At 34.7% G+C, this 20,435-nt stretch overlaps 3 protein-coding genes across 3 annotated transcripts; all 3 read right to left on the minus strand.

Annotated features, from left to right (window-relative positions):
• Window positions 1–980: 980 nt before the first annotated feature.
• Window positions 981–10,852, minus strand: HELRODRAFT_108840 (hypothetical protein; the record flags this gene model as incomplete). Its single annotated transcript, XM_009011808.1, has 24 exons — window positions 10,736–10,852; window positions 10,239–10,484; window positions 9,818–10,127; window positions 9,366–9,491; window positions 9,012–9,199; window positions 8,497–8,736; window positions 8,068–8,292; window positions 7,629–7,980; window positions 7,357–7,501; window positions 7,013–7,099; window positions 6,411–6,528; window positions 6,027–6,179; window positions 5,535–5,692; window positions 4,575–4,703; window positions 4,295–4,416; window positions 3,812–3,887; window positions 3,426–3,495; window positions 3,062–3,180; window positions 2,676–2,773; window positions 2,269–2,340; window positions 1,999–2,081; window positions 1,769–1,895; window positions 1,442–1,613; window positions 981–1,164 (listed from the first exon to the last, which is right to left on the minus strand). Exons 1-24 carry the CDS (start codon window positions 10,736–10,738, stop codon window positions 981–983), a joined length of 3,603 nt encoding a protein of 1,200 aa, XP_009010056.1. The 5' UTR covers window positions 10,739–10,852.
• A 2,634-nt stretch (window positions 10,853–13,486) lies between these two features.
• On the minus strand, window positions 13,487–15,866 carry HELRODRAFT_166576 (hypothetical protein; the record flags this gene model as incomplete). The annotated part of the gene is made up of 3 exons (XM_009011809.1): window positions 13,487–13,708; window positions 13,938–15,349; window positions 15,764–15,866. The coding sequence occupies 3 exons, from the start codon at window positions 15,864–15,866 to the stop codon at window positions 13,487–13,489; spliced, it is 1,737 nt and encodes a 578-aa protein (XP_009010057.1).
• A 1,909-nt stretch (window positions 15,867–17,775) lies between these two features.
• Window positions 17,776–18,585, minus strand: HELRODRAFT_166577 (hypothetical protein; the record flags this gene model as incomplete). Its single annotated transcript, XM_009011810.1, has 2 exons — window positions 17,776–18,263; window positions 18,411–18,585. 2 exons carry the CDS (start codon window positions 18,583–18,585, stop codon window positions 17,776–17,778), a joined length of 663 nt encoding a protein of 220 aa, XP_009010058.1.
• Window positions 18,586–20,435: the final 1,850 nt, after the last annotated feature.

A 20,435-nucleotide genomic window follows, 5' to 3' on the forward strand; every position in this document is an offset into this window, starting at 1 on the left:
GTTTAATATGCGAAATAAGGTATAGGCTTATGAATAACTGAATGAATAAATAAATGAATGAATGAATGAATGAATGAATGAATGAATGAATGAATGAACGAATGAACGGTTAAACAATTAAACTCTTGACTGTATATCAGAAAGAATAGATGGATAGACCAAATTACAACTCTTTAAATAAATTAGCAATCCTGATTTTAACTGAACTCAGATAAAATGAACTTTATATTAAAAATGGTCAATAATAACAAAATTGTATGTGTGTGTGTGCGCGCGTGCGATTGAAGATGAATTAGATATGAATACATGGAAATAATTCTTTAGATATTACATATAACTTTTTATGAAATATAAACTATAAAGATTATTATTTTATTCATTAACTATAAAATAATGAGGATGATGGAAAGAACGAAATAATCAAAAATAAAAATAGAAGAAAACATTTTAAATCGTGACAACACTCATTAAATCGAGAGTAAATTAAAATTAAAATCATCTCAATAAAACCATTTCAATAAAATAATCTTAATAAAATCATCATCTTAATAAAATCAGTTGACTCAATTTGTATATTTAAAAAATAAGAATAAAACATTTGAAATGAAAATGGAATCGAATAAAATCAACTTGTAAAGAACTGATTTGAAAATTCAAATTCACCAAATCTTTCCAACCCAACGCCTAACAAAACAACACACAAACACACACGCGCGCATGCACGTACACAAATACACACGCATACAGACAAACACGCATACACACAAACATTTGCGACGTACACACACATAAGTATGTACATCCATACACAAACACACACACACATACACACACACACACACACACACACACACACACACACTAATCACTCAACAAAAACTCAACGAACAACAACAGACAAACAAACAAGAACACCCACCAAACAAACAACACCCAACAACAAAATGATCCCCACCGAATCACCCTTCACGCCCCACCAATCACAATTCAACCCCACGAATGATGGACGACTCCAGTGTGACGTTGAATTCCTTGAGGGGCTCCAAGAGGTCAAGGACGAATTGTAACTTCTGCGGATCTCTCAGAAACGACTGCTCCTCGTACATCGAGATGGTTACAGGACTCCGACTCACCAGTTTCATGTAACGAGGTAATAAGCGATCCCTACGTGTTTGTTTGTGTGCGTGTGTGTACGCGTGTGCGTGTGTGTGTGCGCGATTATGATGATCGTTATCGTCGTAGTTTAATTGCGGCCATTAGCACCCTCATTATTATTACCAATATCAATCAAATCAATCAACTAATCAACCAGACAACCAATCGAACAAGCAACTAGTCAATCAGTCAATCAATCAATCAATCAATCAATCAACCAATCAACCAATCAACCAACCAACCAATCAACCAACCAATCAACCAGCCAATCAATCAACCAGCCAACCTGACTCCGAAGCAGATGAACATTTGGAATCTTTCGTCCTTCCCGACAGCCTGAGGCGCCCGATCAATCCTTGAGACGACGTAGCAGAATGATTTCATGGACGTCTGGATCTCGGCCGATATGACGTAATCGTGGTTCTTTAGCAGGGACTCGAAGCACGTCATCACCTTTTCTGAGTTTAGAAATTTTTAAATTTTCAATCAATTAATAAATAAATCAATCAACCACCAATCACCAATCAATTAATCGATCAACCAACCAACTAACTAACAATTCAACCAACCAACCAATCAACCTACCAACCAACCAACAATCCATCCAACGAACCTAAAAAGTCCCAGATGAAAAATCTATTCCTAAATAGTCGGGCTGATCTGAATCCGTACTGAAAGATCAACTCCATGCTAGAGACCAGACCACTCTCACCACACAATAAGATGGTCAAACTACCTCTCTATAACAACAACAACAATAATAATAATAATAAATCGTCATCATCGTCGTCGTCATTACCATCATCATCATCGTTATCATCATCATCATCATCATCCACGTACATCTTTTTCACTCCTGCAGAAATGTTTCACAAGACTGTTGATGGATCCCCCCAACCTCTCCCTGATCTCATTCACTGAAATCCCTGGATAGATGGATGAAAAAATGGATGGATAGATGAAAGAATGATTGACGGATGGATAAATGGATGGATGAATGAATGATTTATGGACAGATAGATTGATGGATGGCTTATAAAAATAATAATAATTGTTATTTTCAATTAATTAATTCCACATTGAAAAAATCCCTAAAAAAAATCGTCAACGAACTTGGTTCGATGTGTCGACCGGACGCACTCGGAGATCTGCAGCGAGGTGGCGTTCGGCACCTTTCAATCAACTCTGAAATTAGTTCAATGTTTGTATAAAATTTCAATTTAATAAAATGTAAATTTCGATTTAACTCAAGCCTCAGTTTAATGCAATTTAAATCCATCTATTCTACCCTTGTGTTCACTTATAATTAATTAACTCAATATAGATTTGGATGGATCCATTTTTCCATCCATTTGACAAAAATGTTACAACGAAGTGAGGAAAAGACCGAAAAAAAATAATTTAAAAGTAAAACTTAAGGGAAAAACATTTTCTCCAAAAACATAAAAAATAATGAAAACAAATAATAAAATAAATAACAATAACGAAATAATAATTAAAAAAAAAATAAAAAAGTGCACCATTGGAGTCGACAGTAGGTGGAACCATCTCGGCCACCAGCAACCTTTCCAGGGCCCCGTCATCCACCCCCTTGCCCAACCATCTGCCGCATGTGAATCTGTTGTTGTTAGCATGTTGTTGTTGTTAGTACTTGTTGTTGTTGTTAGCATGTTGTTGCTGTTGTTGTTGTTATTACGTTGTTGTTGATCATAAGTGATTGAAACGGTCGGGTTAATTATTATCAATCAGTAATACTAACATATCACCCACCAACCAACCAGTCAACCAACCGACCAACCAACCAGCATACCAACCAGTCAACCAACCAACCAGTATACCAACCAGTCAACCAACCGACCAACCAACCAACCAACCAGTTAACCAGCTAGTCAATCAATCAGCTAACTTGTATGTATGTCCAGTAAGTTCGTTCCTCACGAGTACGTGCTCCACCATCCATTTTGCAGACAGGCCACTATTATCATGACCAATCCTCAACGTTGTCAGCACTCCAAGATTCTTGTGCTTTAGATAAGAACAGCAGTAGCAAGCAATATCAGTATCATATTATCCCATTATTGTGGCGCAATGGTTAAGGCGTCTGACTCCACTGCTGCAGTGACTGGATTCGAATGCAAAGAGATCCCTGCCAATCACATACATGTAGTGTAATACACGAGAATTCATGTGTATGTATTTGTACATATGCTATGTTGTATGTGTGTGTGTGTGTGTGTGTTGTTGTATGTGTGTAATTAAATAAAAAAGACCTTAATCAGTACATCCAGAGAATGTTTTGGCAGCGGTAAGTCTTCCGTACTGCCAAGCTGGCCTGATAATCTGATAATAATAATAAAAAATAATAATAATAATAATAATAATAAAATTTAAGAAAAAGAAGAATAATAAATGATGAGAATAAAATCACTGTCATCCCTCCTTTTGTCCTCTTGTCAATCGCATTCAACCTAACATTGCAATTAAAGACACCTATCCAATTGCTCACTCGTTCGTTCGTTCGTTCGTCTTTTTTTCATTTTTTAATTATTCCTCAATTCTCCAACGCACATACACACACACACACACGCGCACACACAAACACACGCACATACATACACGCATACATACACGCATACATACAAACACTCAAACACACCTGATCCAGCAATTAGCAGTCGTAGTACCACCACCAATTTTTATCCGAGGAAAGATCAGAATCCTGTACAACATGTCTGGGTGAGTATGTGTAGGTTGTATGTTGTATTGTTGTACACATACACGATACACATAAGTGTGTGCGTGTGTGTGTGTGTAAGCGCGCGTGTGTGTGTGTGTGTGTGCAATGTAACTTATCCTCCTCATCATCATTAACATTAGCATCATTTTTATACAAATCTTCAGGTCGTATATTTCAGACAGAGATAGGAATTAGAATCAATAAGAATTAGGCAGCGCATTTAATTGAATACACATGTGGAACAACGCATCACATCACACATGTTGCATGTGATAGTCGGAGATCTCTCCGCAATTGAATCCGGTCACTTCAATAACTGTGACCTACACCTTAACCCTTACACCATCGCCTCTATCATCACAACCACCACCACCACCACCAACAACAACAACAAGGTTTCACTTGTATTGGTGAATGAGTTGGTGAAGCAGTAGTAGTCGACGGCGTTGAGTGAGAGGAGGTGATAGAGGAATTGCTCCCTTTCATCCTCGCATCTGAGGAAACTGTGGCGCTTGTATAGCTTCCTGTCGTCATGGAGATGTCGCCAGTAATGATGAAGCGACGACGACGACCACGATGATGATGTCATGATGATTATGATGATAACAAAACCAACAACAACAACAACAACAACAACAATTACGCCAAAAACAAACAACAGCAAGACAACAACAACAATAACCTCAACAAATCCTGATTAGAAAATAACTCCTTCAGATGTCTGGAGAGTAACTTCTTCTCCAGCGACAACCTCACAAAAGCTCTCGAGTAGCCAACCGACGTCTTGATCTCAGTCATCTGTAACACATTCCTTCAAAGATTAAAGGTTAAGGTCAAGGTTAAAGGTCACTTATTCTCTCTTCCTGACATGCCCTAGGGTTATGGCATGTCAGGAAGAGAGAATGTCTAAAATTCAAAAGTATCAATGATGACCAACGTACACAGCATCTATAAATACGCATGAAGACGCGTAAAAATATTCCATAGACCTCTTTTGCATTCAAACCCAGATCAAAGAAATCAAATTGTGGAACACCATAACAAGAAAAATATTTACAGAAAACCAATCAGAAAAAAAATACAAAAGATATCTTACAACGAAAAAATAAACAAAGATAAAAAACTAACCGGAAATCCGTGAGGACAGAAATAGGCAGTGGTTCAATGGCAGGCCACTCCAGCCCCCGACTCAACTTGCGACTGTGGTGGTGGTGAGGGTGGTGTCGTATCGGCCACGTCAAATTTCCGTCAGACGACGACGTCGTTGATGTTGTCGCGGATGATGAGGTCGAAGTTGAGGCTGGTAGCTCTTGGTTTGGCAGAGTAGAATCTGAAGAAATATAAACCATTAAGTTATAAAATAAGTCGTGTGTTTCTAGTATAAATTGATACATAAAATTATGCTAAAATGATATAATTTAATAACAACAAAATTATAGTTAATCAAATTAATTATAACAATAATAATGAACAAAATTAATGACATAAAATTAATAGCAATAGCAATTGTTCAGTTCAGAGTTTTACTACCGCTACTTCTGCTGCTACTATTACAACTGCTACCACTACAATAATAATAATAAAAAATAATAACAACAATAATAATAGTAATAATAATAACATCGATCTATTTCAATGTTACAGACCTCTGTTCGAAAATTGACTATTATTATTATTATTGTCAGTGCTTCTATTGATGTTATTGTTATTATTGTTGTTGTTATTGTTGTTGTTGTTTTGATCGTTTTTAATGACCGCCTCGCTGTAGCTTGTGATGTGGTACCACAGGGAGGATTTGTCCTGTAGAGATGACGTCATCATACGTCATCACCATAATTTTAATCGTTATCATCGTCGTCGTCGTGGCCATCATCGTGAACATAGCCATCATCATCAGGAATCTCCATCATCACTGTTACATCATCTTCACCATCATCATCTCATTATAATATAAATCACAAGACCATCATCATCATCATCGTCGTTGTCGGCATCACTTTCATCATCAACATCGCCATCTTGTTTGTCACTACAATCATCATCCTTATCTTAGTCGCCATTCTATCTCTTATCATGCTCATCTTCATAATCGTCGTCTTCTTCATCATCATTATAGTCCCCATCATCACCCCACCTGTTTCTCGATCAGTCCATAGCTCCAAATTCTTTCAAGAAGGTCGCACAGGCTGGCAATCAACGTATTCTCCTCAATACCTGACCTAGTTACTTCGCCGTGACCCAATTCCACAGCTTCCTTTCCCATTTTTTGCACCAACATACGCTTCGTCTGTATGTTTGTGTGTGTGTGTATGTGTGTGTGTGTGTGTGTGTGTAGGTTTAGATTTGTATGTTTATGTGCAAAAGTTAGTGTATGTGTGTGTGTATGTGTGTGTGTGTGTGTGTGTGTGTGTGTGTGTGTGTGTGTGTGTGTGTAGGTTTAGATTTGTATGTTTATATGCAAAAGTTAGTGTATGTGTGTGTGTGTGTGTGTGCGCGCGTGTGCGTCATCCGTCCTCACTTTAGTTTTGACTTCTTTAAGCAACCTCTCCATAAACCTCCAGTTATTATTGACCATGGCTCTGAAGTCTGTGTCTGGTTGCTGCTGTTGTGATGCGTTGTTGTTGTTGCTGCTACAGCTGCTGTCGTTGTTGTTGCTGCTGCTACTGCTGCTGCTGTTGCCAGATGTTTTTTGCTGCACCTCTAACATGTATTCCTATAAGATGCAGTGATGATGATGTACTGTACATGTGCACGATGCCATGATAATGATGATAATGAGATGATGATGGAAGATGAGTGGGTAATGATAATGATGACAAAAAGTACGAGAACGTAACGGCGATGTTCGAAACGTTTTGTTTTATTTATTCCGCCGGCCGAGACACAAGCTGAAACCAGCAACAACAAAAAACTGATCTCAAAAAATACAAAATAAGATTAGAAGACATCAAATGCTACAACGCCTTGAACGAATCTCATTTTGAAAAGAAGGTGACTCGATGACGTTAATGATAACATAGAAATAACATTAACTTCGGTGATATAATGATAATGCTGGAAATAATGGAAACACAAACGAAAGAAGAAACATCAACAACTTCATCGGTGATTATAAATAACACGACCTCTCTTTGTTTGAATGTTGTCTTGTCGCCTCTCGCCTTCATTCCATATCTCGATCTCCACTCCTCAAACGCTGATTTTGTCCTTGATTGATTGATTGATTGACTAATTGATTGATTGATTGACTAATTGATTGATTGACTAATTGATTGATTGACCAATCAATCCATTAATCAATCTAGATTAAGCAATTTCAAAGATCAGTTACTTAATCAACCAAATAACAACCAGTAAATAAATCAACCAACCCACCGGTAAAAAAATCAACCAATCATCTAGTAAACAATAAACTAATCAGCCAATCAGCCATCAAACCGATCAACCAATCGCATCTTGCCTACTTTTTGCCCTGCAGGATGCAACCATCGAAGCAGTTGCTTGGAAATGTTGGAAAGAAGTGTTGTCGGTGTTGGACGCCTATTTCGATGTTCCGCGGAGATGTTGCTATTATGTCAATCTGGGTTGCTCTCTTCTGTATGAAACTCTCTAAAAATTTGTGTTCAATTTAACAAAAATCAAGTTAATATTAACAACCACAAAGCAATAAGAACATGAATTGAGCAAAACCACAAAGCCGCGGCTAGCCACAAGCCGCTACCAGCAGCTAACCCACCTGATTCTTTGGCAGCAGCTGTCCTGTAGAACCTTCTGGGCCTCTGATCAACTGACTGCTGAAGGTCATCTTTTAATGACTTGAGCCGATTTTCAAAGACAACAAAGTTCTCTCGATCTCTTGTTCCTAGGTTAGCAGCTGAAGATTCCAAACGTGACAAGATTTTTTGATCAATGAAACTGGCAAACATTTGCGTTTCAATGAAGGAAGCCAGGAAAGGTAAGGCCTCTTCTGATTGGTCGGTTAAAAATGCTGTTTTGTCAAAATTTTGAGTTGTTTCTCTGTTGCTCAGCCATGATTGGACGTCAGATCCGGAATGATGAATGACAAAACTCTCATATGAACCAAATATCTAAAACGAATTTACAACACAATATGGTAAATGATTCAGTTCACATTTGTCAAACTTCAGAAGGAAAGATATCAATAACGAACAAACCTGGAAGAAATAGTGCAGAAAAATTTCCCTGATAGAAGAATTGAAGAGCAAATCTTTTGTGTGTTCATCAAACTTGGCACTGGAGGGCCTGCCACCATACACCCCCCTGTTCATAGCTGCTTCTGATATGCTGTCTTTGATCTCATCCATGGAAGACATGATACCCGACTTGCGTGCCAGGGCCGTCATCTTCGACAAGGCTTCATTCTTCTGCAACATTTCCATCTTGGTTGAGAGGGTGAGCGAAAAATCAAAAAAAAATAATTATTGGCACCAAACTTTTCACTGAGCTGATCACAATAAGCAGCATTTAATTTAATTAAAAAGACCTTATGAACAAGAAATCCATTTTCAAAAACGCACTTTGGCATTAAGGCTCCAGTCAGAAACAGTATTATTGAGTGTCAAGCCCGCCCCAGAGGAAGAAACAGAAGCAGGTTCCCCTGCGCTGCCATCATCTGGTCCACAGTAACTGTCCCTGATGAAACCAATGAAACCACTATCCCTGCTTTCCGCTGACGAGGATGACGGGGATGACTTCTCCGACTTCCTCAACTTCTTGATCTCATCTTTGACATCCCCTGTGAGATTAGGCAGGTGAGGGAAGGAGGGAATGTCTTCAGGATGAGCTACCCTTCTCTTGTCGATGTCCACTGCACATGAGTTTGGCTGTCATCAAGTTTGGGGTTGAATCGCTTTAAATAAGAAATTTATGCTACATTTGATGAACTCTTCTCTCTATATCGATACTTTCTGGTCATTTTTTTCAACTTAAAAATTTATTCCTGCAGTGATATATTTGTCACAAAAGTTGTACATACATTTAATTTCATTTTATTTAAAACCGCGTGAAAAAAAAAAAAAGAAGCCATCTTCACGAAAGAGTTCAAAAAATCAGATATATTAAACTAATTAAAAAAATTAAACTTAAAAAATTTTCAAACCTTTGAAAAACTTTCAAAGATGGCTTCCTGTTCCTCGAGTCCCAGTTGAAGTCCCATGATGAAAGGAACGGGAGCATCGAGGAAGTGGAGCAGAGATGCCGGAAGAATGGGGACGTACGTGTGCTGCCAGATGAATGGGAACAACAAACAACACAAACATTCTGCTACCAACATCAGCTTTCCATAATCTGGATGAAATCAAGAAGTGGAAAAATTTACAATTTTATAAGATTTGCAACAAAAATTAACTACATCAGACTTAGCAGAGCAACATGAAGAATGTAACACCACCACACACCACACATTAACAACATCACGAGCAACAACAAAAACAACAACCAGAGACAAACAGACCTGAAGAAAAAATGAGTATCTGATGCTCCAATAACATGCATGAAAATATTGTGATGACCTCCTCAACGCTGAAGATGTCAAACAAACCTCTCAGTGGGTAATCACATAAGGGCAATTCGTTGGTACCTGCCAACACAGAAGAGTTTAGATTCACATTCTTAGATTCAAAATTTAATTTAATGTAATGAATTTAGGTTAATTTTTACTTCAAGTAATCACTCATTTTGGGAATTAGTGACAACTCTCAATTTCTCACCAGACAACCCTTAAATATTCTATATTCCAAAATGAATAAAAAAATTCCCAAATAAAAAAAACAGACAAAAATGATAAATATTCATAATTTCATATTATTTTTTAATGTAAGCACAATTGCAACCCAAATTTACAGCCATATTTTAAAAAAGTATGAAAACATAAAAACACAAAACATGCGACGCAAATGAGCTAACCAGGCCTCTGGCAGATGACAGGACCCTTCCAGGTTGTCATGCGCATGCTCATTCCGGCCGGCAGGTACTCCACTTCATGCAATAAATTGAATATATAGCTCTCCAGAGGTAGGCAGGTTGGCTTTGTTTCTGTCTGCTGATGCGTGCTGACTTGATGTTTAGAGGTGTCGCTGAGTTTCATTAGCTCGTAGAGAGCTGTTAGGATTTTAGTGAAGGAATCAACAAGGGGGAGTTTTGAGATGATACAGATACATTTGGAACAATGCAAGATGTCTTGGTTACGTTGATAGACCGATTGTTTTTGATGGGGCTTGAAGAAATTGTCGTTCCTGTAGGCTGAGAGAGATGACGGAGATGTTGTGACTCGATCCAGCGAGGAATATTTACTGGGCAGATCGATGTTGAACTCATCCGTTAGAACAGCTCTCATGCTCTGCCTCTCTCTCTGACGTTTCAATGTTAAGGATTGGGAATTGCTTAATTCTGCCATGTGCATATCTTGCAGGACTTGCATTGCCAAACAAATTTCTGGACTTTCGATCTGCTCATAGAAGGTCAGTGCCGTGCCATATGATCTGGCACCATCTTCTCTTGTTATCACAAAAGTATGCAACTGTTGTTGTTTGTTACAATTCGTTGTGAAGCTGAGTCCTTTTGGAAAGCATAGCTATAACAAAATTGCAAAACTATTTTTTAATTTTTTAACACTACAACTTTCATATCTAATATAATAAATAACACAAGATAAAAGTTATAGATAATTTTCATCATTAATGAAAAAAAAATCATTTCAATCAAAAATGACAAAAAGTGATTTGAGTAAAGTTTGACAATGAAATGGACATGCATGTCATATAAAACATACATTAATATATAATTTATAATATAAGTGATATAATATGCAAATGCAAAAAAAACCATGGCAACAGCTTCTCCATCGAATGGGAAGCCAGGTACAGATTCGGGGAGGTGGGACAAAATGTGGCATTTGTATGATCTCTCAAGAGGGGAGCAATCTAAATTATCCCCTATTGTTTTGTTTATGCAGACAAAAGATTAAAAATTATTTAAATCATGAAAAAAGGACATTAATCTCTAAAACTAAAACTGATCTAGAACATATCCATATCATATGGCATATGCAAATATTATATATAATATACAAACATATTTTAGTAATTTATTTTTAAAATGATAATCACTCAGCCCAGAATAAAGATCAGCTGATCAATGAAAAAAACTATAAGGTTTATTTTACAATTTTTTAAAATAAAATATTTAACTTACCAGCAAGTTTGTCAGGTTCTAGGCCAGATTCAACATTAAGGCCACAAATTACGAAATAATCCACTAATTTCTGATTTGATCCCATATAAAAGTTTTTAGAGAAAAACTAAAAATCCAATCAGTAATTTTAAAATAGAAGAAGATTGATAAATTCTTACAATATCGCTTCCTTTAAAAATCAAACAGCAGCCAGTGGACACTAAAAAACGCGCATATTTAAAATGCAAATCAATTGATTTATTTATTAATTAAAATTAATTACAGTACGAAAAAAGAACATCGGCCATTAAAAAATTATATTATCCACAATCGCCATAACACAGCCTCCTAGTTAAAAAAATATGTAAACACAGAAAATAGCATAGATTAGATTAGCATTAGGATGGATACTTTTAAATTTTACCCATGGTTCACCCAGGGTTTCACCATGGGTAAAATCATGGATATATTATATATACCCATGGTTTTGAAGAACACGATCAATATATATTCATGGGTAATGCAGAACACGAATAATAGATCGAGGTTTATTAAAATTTGTCGTTGATAAAGTAAATTTAAAAAAAACAAAACTGGTGGGCTTTTTTCTGGATTCATGTAGTACATAAACTCCTGGGCAGGATAATGTATAATATGGTAATGGAAAACACGATATTTTTTATCAATAGTAAGTGGAATCGATCTAATATTTATCACTAAGTATTACTGAATACGCAGTATACTTTGATTTTTTAAATATGGTGCTGAAATGTTAAATTACGTTGGTTGTTTTTCAATAGATTTATACGGAGCTCATTCCTCTGAGCATGGAAATGTGTAATCGGAAGGTGTCGTAGAGGAAACCCTGAATAATTACTTAACTAATCTAGAATAAATTCACACATACTTACAGCAAAAGCTATTAGTTGTTGCAAAGACTGAACTAATTACATAAGGTAACCATAGAATGTAACATACTTCTTCAATCTAAAAATGCTTCCAGTACTTTATGTTAAATTTTCTATAAATCTAATCATTAACAAAAAAAAGTGTTCTATATTATTGTCTGTTAAACTCAATGTTTTATACTGTACGCGCCCGGTCTCATAACTTTTAAACTGTTAACTCGCATATTACAGCACTAAAACAACGTGCATAAGTGTAATCATTTGATCATTTTTAATTCGGCATCATGTTATACATCAATTACATCATAATGATGATATATAATAAAACATTTCCATAAAACATAATTTTTGTACAGTATCTACATATTTACACGTAATAAGCTATAGGAAATTATACACTGTATTATTATACAATATGTATGCATGTTTTTGTATGTATGCATTTATGTATGTATATGCGTGTGTGATGCAGTTTAAAATAAATCACCAATCAAAATCATTAATAGTCCGATCTGTTATCCAATTAAATTAATTAAAAACGAACGAAAATTTATATTAAAAAATGACATCAAACAGCTTGAAACAAAGAAGCACATTCATTTATCTGATTAGTTGATAAGAATATAAGCATGCATGTATGCATATGTGTGCTTACGTATGCATGGTGTGTGTACGTATGCGTGCATGTATGTGTGTGTATTTATATAAACACAATTCTAAAGCAAAGTTCATCAGATAAGAAGTTTGAATGCTATACATGAATAAATTTAAATAAAAAATAAAAGTAGTAGAAAAGAGAAGAATATCGCAAATTGGAACGTTTGATAGAGTTCAAGTCAATCATTGTTCATATGACCAATTATAATTATTATGAAAATAGGAATTCGTTTGATGCAATTTATTTTGTTGTTATTTTCGTTACTTTAAAAAAAAAATAAAAATAATTATCTAGGGATAATAATAGACGTCAGAATAAAATCAGTACAATTCACTAATTTTTTAAACCTGATGTGGCGTAATAAATAAGTTAAATGCTGCTGATAAAAAAAATGACATGATGGTGATGCAGGCAGGCAGGCAGGCAGACAGACAGACGGACAGACAGACTGAGAGAAAATCTCTCAAACAACATAAAAGAACAAACACATACAGGCAAAATTAATGGATGAAAAAAACCGACAGAAAACATTAATAAATCTAGACAGAGCACATACAAATACTCAAATATGAGCATAAATAAATAATCTAAAGTACATCCCCATGAGAAAAATACAGAAGGTCAGAGAAATTAAATTATTGAAATGAAGTCGAAAGACGAGAAATGATTAGCAAGGCAACACTTAGGTTGGATATGTACATAATGCTTTGATGTTTAGAAGACTATGTATCGACTATAGACAACGACGACAATGGCAATGATGACGACAACAATAACAGTTACAATAACATGGTCAGTGAAGAGAAAACAATTCAGAACGATGCTGAGTTCTCCAGCTTAGAGATGATGCATTCTTCTGCGAAATTCCTCAACTATCTCGGCCATCTTAATTCTGTGGTTGGGGTAGAACAGCCAGGCCAGGACGGGTTCTGCTTCGTTGATTCTCTTCCTGAACCTAGCCCTATCGAGAGCGAACAGCTCCCAATGCCCCTTGCGGCATTCCTTCTCGTCACCCTCATCTATGATTTGACAGTCAACTGTGTCGCTGAATCTGACCTTCTGTGGGTTGGAGAAATAAACGAAATTAATAATTAATTAATTAATTAACGTTAAAAAATTAACCAAATTTTTTTTAATAAACGAAATTTAATGTCCAAATGACAGTAAACAAAATAAACATTTACATACGATACACAAAAAATTAACAGTAAATATACAGAAGTAAATGAAATCTGTACATGCACAAACAGACAGACAGAGAGACACTACAGAGCATCAACACAGTTACCTTTTTATTCTTTTTAGCGGGTTGATCGTTCGAAACATTACCACAGGATTCTGAATTATCAGTAGTTGTTGATCTTTCTGGAGAATTTCTATTACCGTCATCACCCCCATCATTATCACTATCTTCATCAACACCACCATTCTCATTATCATCATCACCACCATCATCATCATCACCGACGATGGCGTCACCATCAGTTTCAAAAACTATGAAGTCATCATCGTCGTCATCATTAGATGGTGAATGGCTGCCGATCATCTTGGATAATGAAGCATTAGTGTTTTCCTCCTCATCATCATCGTCGTCAAAATCCAAACTCTGTCCATCGTCATCATCATCCTCTTCATCATTATCATCTTCCTCGTCATCATCATCATCCTCTTCATCATCATCATCTTCTTCATCATCCTCGTCATCATCTTTTTCATTATGTTTTGATTTCAAAAAACTGTTTTCCAGTTTCCTAGATACAGTAACTTTTGTGTCCGTGAGGCAATCTTCCTCGTCACAATCATCATCGGTAGTACTTTCATCATTTTTATCATCAGACCGTGAAGACATGCAACTCCAAAACTTAGACGGTGAAGATGATGATGCAGCTGGTGGAGATGATAAAGTAGGTGGTGATGATTTTCGTAACTGACCGGCACAAGATGAAGGTGTCGATAACGATGATGATAACGGAGCTGATTTACCCTGCAGACGAGTGTTAGAATCACTATCTACCATGGTACAGATGTTTTCTTGTGAAAAATGCATTTTTACAAAATGTTTGATTATGTGACACTCTGATATGAGAGGAGTTGTTACCAAACTGCAGGTACAAACCTGTTCAACAACTGCATCAACGACTTCTACAAACTCTTCTTTATTTACACGCTGTTCTTCAAAAAACTCCACAGTAGCAAAATCACAATGTTGTTTACTTTGCTGTTTACTTTGTTGTATCGTTGTCATTCTTGATGGTTCTGCAGTTTTTATAGTTGTTGGTTTTTTGTCATCATCATCTTTATTATCACAGCTAATACTGCTGCAAGCAATAGCATTATTAATTTTATTAGTATTCCCATAATTATCATTTGTAGCATCACTAGGATGACAAATGGTTTTTATGTCGACAGCTAAAATATTTTCATAATCGTTGTTGTCATCATCCTCATCAAATAGTTCATCGGCATCGACACTGCTACTTCGACTGATTGACACAATGTACCTGCACTCTTCCATTTCTGAACTTTCTTTCTTCTCTTCACCATCCCCATTTACAATTTTCGTTCTCTTCTCTCGTTCCATCATGATGTTTTTGAAGCACCTAATCATCAAATTAGCGTAATTTATATTTTGGACTCTTTTGTTGTTGTACAGGCCAAATTTTCCTGAGTAATCTATTATCTCCTCTGAGCTGAAGTATCCTGAAAATATTTTATTTATAGAGTTTAGTAATTAGCTAGATTAGCATTAGACTTGAAAATTATTATTAAACTATTAATAAAAATTCACTTTTAATCGAAAAATTTCGTAAATGAGCATGTGACTTTAACAAGAATACCCACTAGGTTCCATATATAATCCCAATCCTAACACGCAATTTAGTGAAACAATATCAACCACGTCAAAAATTGCCTAAAAAATTGGAAAATTCGATGAAACAAACAAACTTGAGGCTAACAAACGAAAAATAACGATACTCACACACATATATATAGCTCAGCATGACAAAATATAAAAAAAAAGGAATCGTAAAAATAAAAGAAATAAATAAATAACGAAAAGAAAATAAACAAAGAAAGGTGGCCATTGTAGTAAATAAATTTAAATTAGTTTACCATGTGGTGTGGTCGCGATGGAGGAAGAAGTACAATGGGGCATGGTCTTTGTACTGAGCAATAAGCATTCTATGTCCACCATCTTTTCGAGCAATTTCGCCATATTTTTCTCGATTTAATAATTAAATAAGTTAATTATTAATCCCCTCTCACTGATACAATGAAGAATGGACTATAATTAATCGATTTTATTTATTTATTTTTTTTATTTAAGTCTATTTTATTTTAAAATCAGGAAATGTTTGAAGGCTGATAACCACTCCTCGAGTAAAATGTTATATTTTCTTTCTCTAAATAAGTTCTTCCTCTACGTCTACCAATACTATTCTTATTATAACTGTTATTCAAATTATTAATTGGAGTAATTACTTTAAAAATATTATAATTATTATACGCTCCTCTTAGTATTAATACCACAATTATTATAGATTCTACCAGGACGGGATATGATAGCATATTATTTCAAATTGAACAGGGATACAATATCTTATTTTTGTATCAACTTCACGACGCTTAAAATTCGTTTAAATATAATTTTTTTTTGTATTAAATATAACATGAAATACAAAATGATGACAAAACATTACTTTCTCTGATATTGTGACGAAACATTTATCAACCTCAAGAGCTAGCTAACAACGTTATTTATACATAAGATGTACAATTGTACATCACCACATAGCAAATCATATAACATACACAGGTTAGAGTAGATAACTTAGAATAAATCCCATACATTGAGCATTACAAATAAACGCAATAGTGTTTAATAGTCATATAAAAAATTCAGCTTATAAATAGCTTAAACATATGTTTATCATATTATAAGTATGTCTGGTATGCTATATTAAATACAGCCTTATATAAAGAACATTCTATAAACACAGTACAACACATTACTATCTGCATTCAAATATACCCATATACGTATATATATATATATATATATATATATTTATGTATACCTATATACTTATGTATTTCATTAGAAACATCATCAATATAGCAGGAAAATCCTGTGCTATATTTATACCTCACACGTCATTGAAATGCCGCGTTTTTACTAATATTGAAAAAGTAGGTATTTTTATGGTTTGCTTTCCATTCAGTGTTTTTTCTGCTTGAATAGTGTAAATTTTAAAATGAACCTATTTCAAATTAATTTTCATTGATCGAGTGAAAGAGAAATTCAAGTTAGAAGTTATATATTCACTAGCGTACCGATGGGGGAGGACCGCCCCGAGCCTCTGATCAAAAGGGGGCCTCCGAAAAGCCAATATACACAAATTTTAAAAATAAATACTTCGAATAAACTATATTACAAGAACATTTGAGAGCAGTTGAAGATGAGAAAGAAATGTGCATATGCGCAATAAAACTTCAAAAAGTGCGATTTTTTAATATTTATTCACTTTATTGAGAATTCATAATGCAAAACAACATTGTTAACAAGTACGAAACCTCAATCAGTCAATTTAATTTCTGAAAAATAAGTTATTTAGTATACTTGCATTTAGAATAAGTAAGGAAAATATCAAAATTTTAAATAATGTTCTCCATTTACAATTTCATTTTCACTAAAGTTCTCAAAGCTAAATAATTGAACAGTTATATAAAATTTCTGAAATAAATAAGTTTAATTTGAACAGTTTACAAAATTTAGTCTGCAAATAATTTATAAAAATTTAATTTAAAATAAAAAAAGTACCGTATATGAATATGAATACCATTATATCTATCTGACAAAAATTTAATGTATAAATATAAATAGGAGCTTTCGACAGAGGCCGCGATGTACTTGCATATTTGGTGAAAAATTGTCACAACATCGTCTAAATATGGCTATATAAATTTGGTAATGTTTGAACATTGGAAATAAAAATGTTTAAAAAAATATGTATAAATGCAAACCAATTTTTAAACGCCATTCGGCATACAATTAACCATTAAATAGAACAATTTAGTTTAAAAAATTAACTGAAAATCTAAACAATTCAAGAACTCTGTGAGCATCATGGACTCCAACGGCGACTAAGATCGTTACCGAACCGGTATGGTATGGAATTTGCCAAACTTGTATAGTGAAAGCGGGAGGAAACGTGTGGATATGGTGCCGTATAAGATGCAGGTAAATTCTGTGCTGGAAAGTGGAGACCAGGCGGTATGGTATCGGCGTAAACATCCGGTACCAATCCCAAACGAGATCTCACTAAACAGACCGAACTATTTCCAAATAACTTTTTTTCATACTCCATCAACTGCCGAAAAAATCCAACGTTCGGTCTTATGATGGGTCTCTTAACTTTGAGATGCGAGTAAGCTCTCCTCAAAGACATGCCATGATGTTTCATGAGGTAGGCCAGGCAAATGGAAGCGGACCGACTGACGCCAGCAGCACAGTGCACCAGGACATGTCCATTTCGATTCTTGACGCTCCTTATGAGATCAGAACATTGATCAAAGTAATCTTCTATTTTTGCGCTAGGTATGTCGTCAATATCTGTAAACGTTGGTTTTGCAAAATGTCAAAAAATGATTAACTAAATGTTGGTGCTGTAGAATGTTATATAAATTAAAAATCATTTTTATTAAAATAAGAAGTTTTTGAGTGATTATTATTTTCAAAATAATTTGAAATAAACAATACCTAATTTAATGACTTCAACACCAGGCAAATTAACATTCGGGATTTCTTTCGCGCAATTTATGACCATACTTACACCAAGTTGCCTAATTTTGTCCTTATTCAGAGAATCAATGGAGCCCAAAAAGAGGTAGGGAGTGACCCTGGTGGTCGCGTTCAATGCCCCAAATAGATTCATTCTGCTCTCTTCAAGTTTATTTGCCAAATTGTCGGATTTAATAATAATAGAATCATCTCACCATCGTTAAAGAAAATTTAGCAAGTATTCAAATATCACTGTTTTTTACATTAAGATTCATTCATTACAAACAGTTTTTAGCAAACTTTATACAATTTATTGCCAAGTTTTTAGATTTTAACGAGCGAAATATTTTTTAAGTTTATTATTTTGAAATTTAGAAGATATAAACATAAACAACAACATTCAATTCGTTACGAAAATGGTCTATTGGTTTCCATAGCAACGAGCATAGAACGCACATTTATAATTGGAAATCAATAGATTCCTTGCAAAACTTACCCATTCGAGACCATGATTATGATCGAAATTTACTCACATTAGATTATGAAAGACAAAAAATTTGAACACATTATTCCTTAACAAGCTGCAAATGAATAGAGTTTGAGTCGCCGAGATGGAATGAATGCGTGGGAAAAGTTAGCAATTGAACCAGGTCAATGCGTGATCAATCGATTTTTTCATATAAAATATGACGAATCATAAAAATTTTTTGACCTCTCTGCATGAACAAATTCTGTCTGTCAGTATGAAACAAACAAAACATAACGTCTTGTCGTTTAATTGCTGCTGCGTATATTAAAGAAAAATTTATTAATGATAAATTGATAAATTTGATACATTAAAGACAAAAAGATGCAAATTAAAAATGAGTGAACGTGTAGCTACAAAGAACTTTTTACAAAATGGCAAACAAAATTATGGGTTATGGTTAGGAGGGCATGATCGTCCAACAACCAGGACAAATATACATTTTTTGAATGAATAAAGTAGCAATTATAGAAGGATTATACGTTGAATTGAAACAATTCGACAACTATGAATAAACTAAAATTTAACATCATTCATATTGTTCCAATAGTCATCATCGTCATCATCATTATTCTTCCTCTTCTTATTCAATTTCTTTTTCATCATCTACTTCCTCTCTCTTTTCTTTTCTTTTTTTTCTTGTTTTAAAATGCATGTTAAAAGAGTTTTTTTTTTGAAAAAAGCTTAAAAGCCATTAAGGAGTTTGGCAGAGGTGAACAGAAAACACGTGATGTGATGGTTCATGATGATGATGGTGATGATGATAGTGATGATGGCGACGATTTTTATGCGCCTGGTGATGATAACGTTGATTATGATGACAATGAGACTGACATTAATCACCTTAAATAATTTGATAATGATGATGATAATATTCATAGATGATGACGACGACGATGATGATGAAGATGAAGATGATGATGATTTATAGATGATAATGATAATCACGATAGTGATGATAATCTTTGTTGTATTCAGTCATTCCATCGTTATCTTTTCACCTTGGCTCATTGCATCTCGTTAAATTTAAACACAGCCTGCAACGTAAGTTAAGCTGGCCGGCTGGTTGGCTTTTGCTGAACTTTAACCTCCCTCATCATCATCATCTTTATCATCATCATCGTCGTCGTCGTCTTCGTCGTCATCATCATCTCTTTCTGAAATAATTATCTCATAAAACAATCAGCGAAGTTTCATTCGAAACAATTAAAACTGTTGTGAATTTTATAAAGAAAGGATGCAACATTAAATTGTGGGATTTTTTTAAATTTTCACACGTGCACACATTCTCACACACTAAGTACACACACATATACATATATATATATATATATTATATATATATATATATATATATATATATATATATATATATATATACACACACACACACATATCAGATGATATAAAAGTAGTTTCTATGATCATATGGACTCATTGTTCGTTTTAGCTCTTGGCCCTGCTACAGACAGATTTCA

Source organism: Helobdella robusta, assembly GCF_000326865.2.
Source record: "Helobdella robusta unplaced genomic scaffold HELROscaffold_10, whole genome shotgun sequence".
Classification (NCBI taxonomy): Eukaryota; Metazoa; Annelida; class Clitellata; order Rhynchobdellida; family Glossiphoniidae; genus Helobdella; species Helobdella robusta.